General features: G+C 41.2%; 1 protein-coding gene across 4 annotated transcripts in view; it reads left to right on the forward strand.

The window, feature by feature from the left end:
• The first annotated feature begins 7,913 nt into the window (after nt 1-7,913).
• ppp3cb (protein phosphatase 3, catalytic subunit, beta isozyme) overlaps nt 7,914-13,501 on the forward strand; it is a 61,980-nt gene continuing 56,392 nt past the window's right edge. For 2 of the 4 annotated variants that reach the window (XM_038277639.1, XM_038277642.1), the window contains exon 1: nt 7,914-8,269. In XM_038277639.1, coding sequence (XP_038133567.1) covers nt 8,227-8,269 — 43 coding nt within the window. In that variant the 5' untranslated portion in view covers nt 7,914-8,226. Of the gene's footprint in view, nt 8,270-8,636; nt 8,818-8,847; nt 8,894-13,501 lie in introns of those variants that run through there. The other 2 variants (XM_038277641.1, XM_038277640.1) reach the window with 2 other exon arrangements.

The following is a 13,501-nucleotide window of genomic DNA, read 5'->3' on the forward strand; positions in this document are numbered from 1 at the left end:
AGTCAGTTACACATTCAGTCCTAGCACTTATGTCCTCTCCATGTGGCCGACATAGGGTATTCTAGTCTGTAGCCCCACTGTAAAAAAAATAGATTAAAAAAAGATTATATATATATATATATATATATATATATATATATATATATATATATATATATATATATATATATATATATATATATATATATATATATATATATATATATATATATATATATATATATATATATATATATATATATATATATATATATTTTTTTTTTTTTTTTTTTTTCTTTTAATTTTTCAGCTATGTAAAAAAAAAAAAACATTTTGAATACAGGGATAATAAAACCAGGTTAGTTGTAATCTTAACTTTATTGGGTTACCAGAATGTATACCTTTTAAGTTTATTTTGGAAGGTGAAAGTTCAGTTGCTGTGAAAAGCGGGAATACCAACTTTTGCAGTAGGCTTTTGAGAGATGCTAAATGTTATTTTATTGTTCCATGTCAACATTACAAATTGCTGCCAAGGAGATAATACTAAATGAAATAAAAAAAAATTTCGGTGCAATGTCATTGAAAGCATTTATTACATTTCTGTTTAAAGTTGACTTCTCCTTGGAGTCACTATAAGGGTTGAAGGTTTGAAACTAAGACTGTAACTGTCCCTGAAACCAAAAAAGGTAAAAATTTAGATTACAAAATAATTTTCCCACAAAGATTTAAGATTTGTAATTTATTCATTTAATTTTCTCTGTCCCCATGCACTACTTTTACATAAATTGGAAGAACAAAACCTGCACTTCAAATTACAATGACATAATATTTAAAGTTTAGGAAACTTAAAAGTAAAATTAAAATAATTAAGATCCTATATTTAAACATTTGTGGATGTTTGTTTAATTATGAATCGAAAAGCTTCCTGGATGGGAAACGAAACTTCAAACTTGGAAACAATTTTTTATTTTTGTTTTGCACAACTCAAACCAACCTTGCTGGGCCTCTTTAGCTTCTTGTGACCTTCTTATAGAGGTATCTTTATTACAGGTTGCCTCTTATAAACACATTTTGCAGCTTAGGAACAACTGTACTGCAAAACAACAGATGGTGGAACATAAACAGCTGCCCAAATAATTTTTAGTTCACATTCAAGTAGAAGTTCTAATGTTTAATGTAGCATTTGCCTTTTTTCTGATAGGTGTATATATTAAGGCTTAAGTGTGAGACTAAATACCCTATACTTATTTAGCGCCTTTTCAAGTCTCTGAGCTTAAAAGTGCTTTACACTACATAGTAGCCACATCTGCTCTGGTGCGCACTGACAACACTGGGCCCTCTGACCAAAATCAGTAGGCAATGCGGGTGAAGTGTCTTGCCAAAGGACACAATTACTGAGATGGATAAAGCTAAAATTTAAATCAGCAACTGTCCAGCTGAAGGGCAAACTCCTTTTTCCTACGCCACTGTCACCTCAAAGACTTGAACTGTGCCTACATAAACAAATCTGAGACTCAGTGTTGTATCTTCTATATATGTATGTTCTATACTTGAGGGCTGACTTGGACACTTGGACTTGGACAATCTTATTTGTGATTTTTCTCTTATGGGGGATGAAGTCAGTGTCTAAGCTATAGACGACAGCTGCTGTGCATGAAAGAAAACTGATTATTCATTTCACTAATACAATCAATTTAGATTTAATTCTGTTTAATTTAATCTAATTTTATTTAATTTGAAAACATATATGATGCAAAAATAAACTATTTTAAATTCGATATAATAAATGTATGTATTATATCAATGTACTGATACCAAAGAGAAATTATATATGTTTTTTTATCTTATAGTTTTTTAACTTGTATATTTTAATAGGCAGGAAGGCTCTTTTGTCAGACTTTCATCAGGATTTTCTGTCTCTGACTAAAAACTCTTGTTGTTTAACATTAGCCAGTGATGTGGGTTGATCATGGTCTGTTAATGTCTCATAACAATCTGCTCATGTCAGCTGTAGCTTCATTATAATATCTACCTTCAAGGATGCTTCCACTAAGATTTAAACACTGTCCTTCCAGACATGATGGCCCTGAAGCTCCACAATGCTGGATTAACTGCAACACTTTGTTCCTGGATCAGTGACTTCCTGCAGAGGATGAGGATAACCCACCTGCCTTCACCCATCCTTCTACAGAAGCACCATAGAGAGCGTTCTGACCAGCTAACTCAGCGTGTGATGTGGAGGCTGCAGCGCCTCAGACTGGAAGAAAGTGAGAAGAGTAGCGAGAACTGCAGAGATGATCATCGGGGCTCCTCTTCCCTCCATAAAATACATTTCATCCCAGCGCTGTGTGTCCCGAGCTCGTAAAATCATAAATGACTCCTCACACCCCCATCATGGACTGTTCTACCTGCTCTGGGAAGAGGCTTCGTATTTAATGCAGGTTTAGCAGATTCTGCAACAGCTTTTTCCCCACTGCCATCAGACAGCTGAACTGTTGAAAAAACAAACAAACTCAAAATTAAGTCACAAATCGAGACTCTGCATCACACAGATAATATTAAACAAAATAGAACTAAACTCAAAATGTTTTTTCTACTGCTGTTTTGCACCATATATATTTGTTTTACTTGCACTGCTCTGAACTTCCATATAAATGCATTTTTGCACCATGTTTTTCTGCCACACTCTTTACATTTGATCATGGCTGCACTTTTTCAAATGGAAACTTTTTGAAATTTCCCTGCTAAGCTGCTGCTAAATTACTGTCTGAAAGCTGTACAAAACAAAATTTTGTTTTGTTTACACTCTGTGTATAAAAAAATGACAATAAAGTTGTCGAAGTGTAAAGTCACCCAGTGGTGAGGATAGGGATCTTCAACACTGGTACACCAGGTTATGTTCTCAACCCTGACCCCTTTACCCTCTTCACACAACACTGCTCAACCATCCAAACACAAGCATGACTGTAAAGTTTATAAAATACAGATTCAGTAAATTCTGGTGTTCTCATTGCTTTGTGCATATAATGTATGGTTACCCATCCCCAACTTTAAGAATGTAGCTTCTGCAATGCTAAATTTAAACCAGCTTGCAGCTGAAAATGGTGAAGTTTTAGATTCTGGGCGTGATATTGAAGTGTCATAAGCATAATTAACTTATTAAGCCTTCATCAATGTTGCTTATATTGAAAGATGGTATCATTTGGTTTAAAAATTCGCTCAAAAATGTTCTAATTTCTCCTAAATTGCAGTTTGTTGCTACTTTATTATTCCCAAATGTTGAAGTTTCAGGTTGTTGTCCCTTTAATGTTATGCTAATTCAAACCCACCAAACTATTTATCAAAAACCCAGTCTAATTTATAACATAGTAAAGCATCTTTAAGTCATCCTTTTTCTCTGTGTAGACACAGAGAGCCTATCTTTAACACCGCCATGGTGGGTCTTATATCGAGAGAAAATATTCATAATACGACACAATAGAGCTCCAGGGTCAGCCTCATCCTGAACACCAACAAGACCCAGCAGGTCATAGTGAACTACATGAGGTCCAGGAGGACTGAAAATGTTTCTCTCTGCATACATGGAGGGGTGATAGAGCATGCAGGCAGCATAAAGCTCCTGGGTATTCAGATCTCTGCTGGACTGACAACACCTTTCTCCTGGAAAAGAAAGCCCAGCCATGGCTCTTCTTTCTCAGAAGGATAAAACAGAGTGGACTTTCTACTTAGCTACTAACAAACTATGTAACAGTCTAGAAGACCAAATGCGTTGCCACAGAACCCACCCATCCATGCTGTAGAAGCCAATGTGGACAAAGTTCGTATAAGACAGGAAATGATGCGTTTATGGGTGTGTGTTTCACCAGAAAAGGCAAATCGGTTTTGATTGCTTGACTGGGAAAACGGTGTCAGGACACAGACCATTTTGTATTATCATTGGTTTATGAGGAAACTGAACTAGAATATATTGTTTGTTTTTTTTTAAATCAAGAGCGGTGTTCTTAAGGACTTCTTAAAGCCTTCATTCCTCTCCATCGTGTTTGAATTTTGTCTGCGTTATTTTCAGGTACATTCTGAGCCTGGTGTCTCTGCAAGTTCGTTATATGGATCCATGATGACCATTGTATATGCAGTGTCTCTCCCTCCAACTGGACGGTGTATTCATTGATATATTGCTATGGAAGAAACAAAACACTTAAAATATATAAAAATAAAAGCACCCTATTTCTCCAAAAAAGTAAAAAAAAAAAAAAGTAAAAAAAAAAACATTCCACTGGACTTCGTTTCCAAGTTTGAAAACGTTTCGCTTCCCATCCAGGAAGCTTCTTCAATTCAAAATGTCAGAAATAGTGTTGAGTTCAAGGCTTAATAGAGTCAACCAAAACAATGCCTTGTTTTTGCTTAGAAAGCATGCAAGTTGAACCTAAAGAATGGGTCTGCCCCTTAGGAATGGGGAGTCGTTGGGTCTAAGTCTCTGAAAGAGGGTCGTTAGAGGACCTGTTGCCCTGGCTGAACAAGCAAGATGTTCTGTTCCCCCCATGGGAGTCAGGGTGGTGATGATAGCGGGAAGGAATCAACTCTATCGCTGCATTGTAGTTTTTTTTTTCAGTCCACACCCTCTGTTTAAGGTTGATTTTTTTTTCTTAACATAAATGGCTTCCTTCATACCCCTCTCAAACCAAATGTTCTTCTTTGTCCAAAATGTGAACATTCTGCTCTTCAAAAGAATGTTCTTGTCCATAAGGTGTAGATGTACCGCCTAGTCTTGTCCAGAGGAGGTAGACTGGAGCATTCCTCACTGCACTGAACTGTTTTGCTCATTCAGATGATTAACAGTCCTGTGTCTTCTAAATTAGATTTTGTTTTGTTTGCTGCGTTGTAAAAAGTCAAAAATACTTGGGCAGTTCTAGACAGGGCCCAATGGGGGCCAATGCCCCTTTAGATCATGTCCTGGCCCCTGTACTGAAGAAATTCTAATGATGATGTGCGCCGGAACGGACATGGTCACTGATAGGTCCATCCATCCATCCATTATCTGACACGCTTGTCCCAAATAGGGTCGCGAGGGGTGCTGGTGCCTATCTCCAGCTGTCAATGGGCGAGAGGTGGGGTTTGTTGGGATCCAGAGGCTTGCCCTCCAGAGGGCGCCGAGGATCCCTTCCTGTTTTTATGTTTTTTCTGTTGGGATCTGGAGATCTGCCACCTGTCTCCAGCAGAGAGCGCTATGGGTCTCCTGAGCTGGAGCCTCCTGCACACCTGAGGATCATCAGCCCATCAGGAGACCTCTTACATAAGCAGCAGCCAGACCTGTCTTCAGCGCCGGAGTGTTGACCAGTTTTGGTTAGCAGGAACCTGAGCCACAGCTTGAACTTTTATCTCTGTCTGCTCTAGAGAGCAACCTGATCCTAACCAGTCTCTGTCCTCTCTGCTCACAGGAAAACCTGACTGAACTCAGTAGCTCTGGAGGAGCTTATGTTTGGAAACCTGCCTGCCTGCCCAAAGAAGCCAAACCTGAAGATCCTCAGTCTGAATCTCCCAACTAGTTCTCAGGAGAGAACTAGAAGGACATCTCAAGGTCTGAATCTCGCTAGCCTGAAGCTAAGCTCTGCCGCTGCTGAACTCTCTGCTGGAACCACAGTCTCTGGACCTAACCGGTTCCCTCTCTCCACTGATCAGTCTGAATCTCATCAGGTACAAACCAGAATGAAAATGCTATCAAACCATCGCTGCTACCTGGCTAACCAAACAATCCATCTCTGCAGATTTCTCTGTGAAACCAAGTCCCGGACCAGTACCAGAACCAGTGCTTTGTTTACTCTGTTTGTACCACTCTTAAATAAACTGTTAAACTTTTACCCTGCTTCGTGTGGTGTTCTGCATGTGGGTTTAATCACAGAGACCCATCATGACAGGGTTCACCCTGGACAGGTCGCTAGTCCATCACAGGGCAACACAGAGATAAACAGGACAAACAGCCATTCACGCACACAAAGGACAATTTAAAAAAGCCAAGTAACCTAACAGTCATGTTTTTGGACTGTGGGAGGAAGCCGGAGTACCCAGAGAGAAACCACGCATGCTCAAGGAGAACATGCAAACTCCATGCAGAACCTTCTTGCTGCAAAGCAACCAGTGACGTGCGGTGAGGTTCATAGCTGGTGAGGCACTGACGTCATCAGAATCAGATTTGCAAATAGATGCATAGATTGACAGCAGTTTACAGGTTATGTTTCACTTCTGCATCCTTACACATACAAACTGTAGCTCACAAAACACACATTTCCTTAAAAAACAAAACAAAATAAATGTTATTACTGTCTTACCTTTACTTATAAATGAATAGAAGTCCTCCTTATCTTCCTTCAGTTTTAAAAGTCTCTCTGTCTCAATGGAGATCACTGCCAGGGAAGAAAGCCTTCCTTGATCCGTCCTGTTCCTGCCTTATGTTTTCAGTCTCTTGAGCACCCCCTGCCATGAGGCAAGAGAACTGCCTGCCTCACCTCGAACTTGTTCTCTGCCGTTTATAATCGCTCATTACACGAAACACGTTACACAAACACAGTTGGTGACAAAAAGCTCTGTACATTATATACATAAGCCAAATTATTAGAAATAAGTTCACATATTACATTTGTTTAAACCATTTTATTGACGCCGTACAGCAACATGCTCTCTCCGCTTTGCAGCCAGCGCAGAGCCAGGGGTTGCGCAATCCAAGGTGAGGCAGAGCTCGCTGCTGCCTCACCGGCATCGCTTCCAAGCATTTGAATGGGAAAATAAGAAAATTCAGCGATTTTGAACAAATAAAAATCGAAATTGGGGAAGCTACATGAAAAATGAATATTTTTTAGTACAAACCACCGGATTAATATAACAATTTAAATTACTTTATGATTATATATTTTCTTTCTTTCCATGATGGCTGGTGAGGCACTGCCTCACCTGCCTCCCCTGACCGCACGTCACTGAAAGCAACATTGCTACCCACTGCGCCACTGAGCAGCCCCACTGAAAGGTCCTTTAGATCAATTTCATTTTTTCCCTTACAGATTCTGTTTTACTAATTATTTAAAAACAATAAGATGATAGCTTCAGTGGTATTAAGATAGGAACCCAATTTGAATCAGCTAAATGTGTTTTCAAAACAAATAAAAAAAATAAACATTTTTTACGGCTGAATTTATCAGTTTTTCTTGTGTTCTAATTCACATTCTATAGAAAATGGTAATTTTAACTTAAATTAAGTCAAAAATATGTAAAATTCCTAAATTATGAATGTATATTGACCTAATAAGACATAGAATTTTTATTAAACCTAATTAAAAAGAAATCTCACTTTTTGCAGCTATCTTCATATATTTGAATCCCTTGCCCTGTTTTTTATTTCATGCTTTGCTGCCCCCATGAAAACAACTGGCCCCCTCCTGGCCCCTGGAACATTTGGTCTAGAACCGCCACTGAATATGAGCGCATAATCAATGGCTGGGTAAGAAAATGGCAGAGTTTTTATAGAGTATATTTTAGATCATGTTTGTTTTTGTAAAGCAAAAAAATAGTAATAAAACAGATGCTGTTCAGATGCATGTGCACACGCACCAACCCACGCACAACTGCCCACTTCGAAGTTACTCGGGGACAGCCCTGCAATTGATGTCTCCACGGGATGGCAGTATGACTCTGAGTGTTTATTGGCTGTCTCTGATGTAAGGGTGTGTGTGTGTGTGTATGTGTGGCTTTATCGTGGGGGTTACGGCGTCAATCCACGTGTGCGTGAATCTGCGTGGGGGTTCCTTGTTTCGCTTTTCCGGGGTGTCGCCAGCTGCGCGGCGTTCTGCAGGGGTACAGCCCCCCCAGTGCCACCCCAACCTACAAACCCCTACCCAGCCTGACCGCAGCAGCACTGCTTTACAAGCAACCCCCGCCCCTTTAAAAAAAAACACACACTTAGGATCCAAGCATGCCACCACAGCAGAGCTAGGTATCCGCCTCTCCTCCCCCAAAGTCACCACAGGCGCAGCAGCAGCAGCAGCGGCAGCAGCAGCAGGCTTCCCCCGTCCCACGGAGCCTCCGCCGAGTGATGCCACTGCTGCAGCGGGAGGATCATCGCGCAGCCACCGCGTTTATTACCCTCGCCTGCCGGAGGACCAAACAGCACCACCGCGGCCTTTGACAGCAGCGGAGAAAGCCACCCCCCACCCCCCTCTCCCGCCCCCCCTCTTTCGGCTCTTCTCCCATCCCGTCTCCAGGATGTCCGACAGCAGCGCCAGCCCCGCGGACCGGGTGATCAAATGTAGGCAGAGCTCCTCTGCGCCTGTTTCTGCTCTGACTTGCTGTGTCTGTGTGTCCGTCTCCGTCTTGCCATTGCAGCTCTGCCTCTTATTACTTTATTCTGAATGGAGCTTATTATTTTTTCCATCATAGCTGCACGAAATAAAATGTGCATAATTGGTTGTCGAGTCACCATGCATGCCTCTTTTAGGGGAGGGAGGGGTATCCGGCACTATACGCCATAATCAGGGTCTTCCCTCGTTATTCTATTAGAATTCACCCCCTCACAGAGGCATTACCCCATTTTCTAACAGAGGGGGTGGGGGGATGTCTCCTCCTCTCTGCATATAGCCGAGGCAATTGCGCGACATCCTGCGTTGCTGCAAGAGCTGCATGCGCTCCTCTCCTAGCGGTGGTTTGGTGTTACTGAATCATACCCGTTAGATAGAGAGAGAGAGAGGGAGGGAGAGAAGCGGGGAAATCACTGACTGAGAGAGGGGACACGACGAGCGTCTGGTCCCAATGAAAGCCCAAACAGCGTGACGATGACGGCCAAAGGCAGACATAAAGGTAAATGAAACGGGCAGAGCGCGCGCTGCGGTGCTGATGCTGAGGATGCGGATGGTGTCACGGGATGATGCTGCAAGTATGCAACGATGCTCGGGATGCTGAGGAGGAGAGAGGAGTGGGTGGGTGGGTGGAGGGTGATTTGCAAAGAGCTGTCATTGTGTCAGTAAAGAGGGGTTTTTCCTCTATTCTCTATTTTTTTTAGACTCGATGATGGTGATCTACCTGTTTTCTGATGGGCAGATGTGTTGACCTACATTTGCAGTTGCTTTTAGATCCTGTCGGAGCCACGAGTCCGATGATCGATGTGTTTGGATCGCTGGTATTGTCGCTAACTTTGCCAGGCCTCATCCCTGACTTAGCTTTTATAATCTAAGCAAACCCCTGTTTACAAAGAACTGACCCTGACAGGCGCTCCTATGGCTTCAGGGGCCAATCAGGATGCTCGCCTGAAAGTCATTTTTATTTTTTCATTTTTTTATGTCGTTTTCAGAATGACCCCCAAAGTGTTTGCTTCATTCTCTCCTTCTCTGCGCCCCCTTTAACGCCCCCCACCCTACCAATTCTCCTCACATCCTTCTGTTTTCCAGATTTCCAAATGACAGACAAAATGGAGTATAGGGATGCTGCTTCTCTGCTGCGCTTATGTGGGTCTGCTGCCGCTCTAATGGTGTGAAAGCACCGCTGGATTAAGGAATATTTAATGTGTCGCCTTTTTGCTTTTAAGCGTGGGCTGAACGTGGAGAGGAGGGGAGGCAAAGGGGTGAGGAGGGGGGTGCGTCGAGGTTGCATTATCGGGTCAAAACGGTGACTTCCTCCGTTCCTCTCTGCCTCTGCCTGGAAAAAAAAAAAGAAAAAATGGAGCAGGTGGTGTAGCCTATACGTCGCTTGGGCATGCCCCGGTATTCCGTGCGTGAGCCGTGCGTGAAATGGGAGTGGCGCGGAGGCTATGCGTGGGGAGCTCTTGCAATTTTGCCTATTCCTTATGCTTAGAAACATTCATGCAGCAAGACTGCATCCATTAACTGTGTGTCGACTTGTGATAATGACTTGTGGACCCCTGCGGCTTTAGATGTCAACACCTTAAATTGGCACATATCACCCTATGCATCCACAGAGCGTTTGTGAATGATGTTCACAACCAACCCACCATTGTTTCAGAGGAGAAATTGATTTGGAGCCCATTTTTACCTTGACATTATTATATAGAGGTGTGGGGAGTAAAATAAATATGATCTAGTTTTGATGGTGCACTTAATTTTTTTTTAGATTTTTGACGCTCCAGTTGAACATTTAGTAAGGCACCCACATGTGTCAGAATATATGCTGATGTCGAGGTGGATAATGAGCCTTTAGTTCATTATCCGATAATGTGGCTGCACAAAGAAATCCCACTGAAAGTCGAAACTGTTTACAGCTTCTGCAAGTTAAGCTGAAATATCATAGATTTTTTTACTCATCGTTTTCCTCATTGTTCCCTGTCAGAGCTCTGACCTGAGGGGACAATTTGACCACAAGTATAGTTTGGTGAGTAGTTTTCCATGAGGAAGGGAGAGTTTTTGGAGGAAGGGCCAAGTTTAATGGTGCGTTCACACTGGCTGATCCATTAGCAATGAATTAAGGTGTGACATAAATGTGGTTAGAGCTAAAATATGTACACTTCGAGTCAAATCGAGGGACATTACTCAGAAAGAAGTCATATTCTAGTTGACAGGCTGTGTAGTCCTGGACTGTAGAGAAATAGAATCATATAATGGACTTTGGTGTTGGAAGTGTTGGGGAAAAAGAAAATATGACCATGTCATATGAGATGAAAACCTGGAAAGAAAAAAGGGAGGTATTAATGATACATTTTCCTCAAGCTCCAGGGTTATTTGTGGGGTACCGCAGGGACAATTACAAGGGGATATTTCTCTTTACTATATGCTCCTAATTGGAAGGCTTATCAGACAGCATGGGATTAAGTTCTACTGTTATGCAGATGATACTCAGCTATTTTTGACCATAAATTCTGATGAAATGAACTTACATAAACTACAGACATGTCTTGAAGATATAAAAACCTGAATGATTCTACGCTTTCTTCTCTCGATTACAGATAAAGCAGAGGTTATGATCTTTGGACAAGAGCCTTTGAAAAAAAAACAGATTTGTGAGTGGCTATAATCTGATTGAATCGTCTCTGTAAAGTTTCTGGAGATGACATGTTGTGAATAGGTGCTATATAAATAAACTGAATTAAAATGAATTTAAAGTTTTTTTAGACTCGCCTGTTGGTGTAAGGCTGAGCTGGTCCAAGATTATTTGAGGCCCAGAGCAGATGTGGACCCCAAATCTCATTCATACCGTTCATTGACCAGAAAGCTGTTAATAAATTGGAGTTTATTTCTCAGACTAGCTTATTTACTCTTTAGGTCATACAGCATTTCCATGCAATATGAATTAGCTCACAGTTTCACAGAATAACCTCAGTTTCTTCAATATACTTTCATTTAAACCTTTAATTATTTATTTTTACTGATGTAATTAGTTCTAAGAATGTATGCTCTTAAGCCTTGTTTATGCACAGAAACCAGGTCGTCTGCGTGTGTCTTGCAGTTAACACAGATATGCCCCTCCCCCTCCCCCAGACACTCTTGCAGACACTCTTGCGCACCTCCCCAAAATTGTAGGTGACCGCAGAAAGTGCCGCAAATATCATGGCAGGGAGGAGAGAAAGAAGGCCTCTGATTGGTCAATTCTACATCCGCTCTACACGAGGCGTATTTCCTGTTTGGTACCTTACCGGCTTGTTTTGTTTGTATGACCGCCATTGTGGAAAAGACTTGTGGAGATGGACCAGCTAGAAGAGGAAGTCTGTGAAGAAGTGAGGAAGTACCCAAATCTAGATTGATCAGCTGCATCTCAGTCAAAGTGCGCATTGGTCCAGTCTCCATTGTATTTTAAACACCTCCGTAACCGGAAGAGAAACACGCCATCCACCACACCCACAATCCTAGCTTGTTCGTGATTGTCTCTCTTTCGTTGTGGCGTGGAATAACGTAGTGCGGACCGCACTTTAAAATCAGGTATAAATCAAAAGTATCTGTGTCATACCTGTGACATGATCACTGCCGGAGTATACAGAGCACTTTAGGCAACTTCCTGCTTTGAATGTCCAAGGCAGCCTGCCCTGGTGTCAGATTTAGATCCACCAATCTATTAACCTTACATCCAGCAAATTTAACAAACCTGTAATGCCATATAGGAAGATTACTACAGCATAACAAACCTTTAGTAAATTCAGTTTAGTTTGCGTTATTTATATAGCGCCAATTCACAACAAGCGTTGTCACAAGGAACTTTACAGAGACAATTAAATGTTTTCTTTCAAAGGAAACCAAGCTGATTGCATCCAGTCATTGACTTTGCAGGACCTTTTCCCTCTTGGGTCAGCATATGGCAACAGTATATTCGCTTGCATTGTGTCGTTGTCTGCAGAAAAACCCCTACACCAAGTATACATGCAGCGACAGTGCCAACACCCTTTTAACTGTAAGAAACCAATTATCTGAAACCAATTTAATGCAATCAACATGAAGCGACTGAAGGATCAGCCTCTTAAGGGCACTGGTCTGAAGACTATGACTTCTCTTTTGTCAACATTCAAAGATTTTAAAAGATTAAATGTCTTAAAATTAAACTCTTCCAGATTTGTATGTCTTCAAGACTTGCCTGTAGTCTATGTTATCGATCTTTCTCTTTAGGAATTATGCACAAATACAGCTGAATGTCATCAGCATAGTGTTTGACATTGATCGCATGGTGTTGCATTGTGTCTGATAACAAAGTACATAATTGATTTGTGTATTATAACATAATTACCAAAAGTATGGGGTCTGTCACAGATCTACATGTATTTTAAATGGGCTACCAAAATACTGGACACCCTGGTAAACTAACCATCTTTGTCTTTCTCTGGCAAAACTCTCCTATTCAATGGTTCTGGTGTAGACCAATATAAGCACTTTAAAAGAGTCAAATTAAACTCTGAGGAGTGGATATGACAGAAAATTTGCTGTGTAGTGATTGGTTGAATATTTGCATGGATTTTCAAATACGTTCTGCTCCAAATTCATACATTTTGTAGATTTTTAGGAATATCATAGAATATAGGATGTACTTTTAGGTTAATTCTTTGAGGTTAAGAAGAAAAAATAATTTCGGGTACTTATGTGTAACATTTCATCCCATTCTCTCCTACTCCTATTTCTTGGCTGTGTTTATCTATGTATCTATGTTATCAACATTTGTCCAATGTTGGTGTTATCCTTTTGGGCCGGGGGTCCCACCATGACAGGTCCCTCTCTGACCTGTGGGGAGGGTGGCAGGGCAGGGTCTATTTATAGAGAAGGTACTCCAGAGAGAGAGAGAAAGGGATTGTCTAATGAGGACAGACTGTCCAGGGATGGGCTGTTGTTTCTGTTTTAGTGTGAGTTACTGTTTCAGTACACTGATGGTCTTCTCGGCATCGATTAAACTACTTCAGCCGTATATTTGGTTGTCCATCATCAGCGTGAAATCACCTTTAAAGAACCACAGATCTGTTTCTCTTGGCTGCTCTCATTCTTCCAACCATAAATTTAATCCTCTGTCATTAATTCATATAGAGGTCAATGACTGGAAGAAGTGATCCCGGGAGATTAAT

The sequence above is a fragment of the Cyprinodon tularosa genome, unplaced genomic scaffold (assembly GCF_016077235.1).
Source record: "Cyprinodon tularosa strain WSP-4 unplaced genomic scaffold, ASM1607723v1 ctg133, whole genome shotgun sequence".
In the NCBI taxonomy this organism is placed as follows: Eukaryota; Metazoa; Chordata; class Actinopteri; order Cyprinodontiformes; family Cyprinodontidae; genus Cyprinodon; species Cyprinodon tularosa.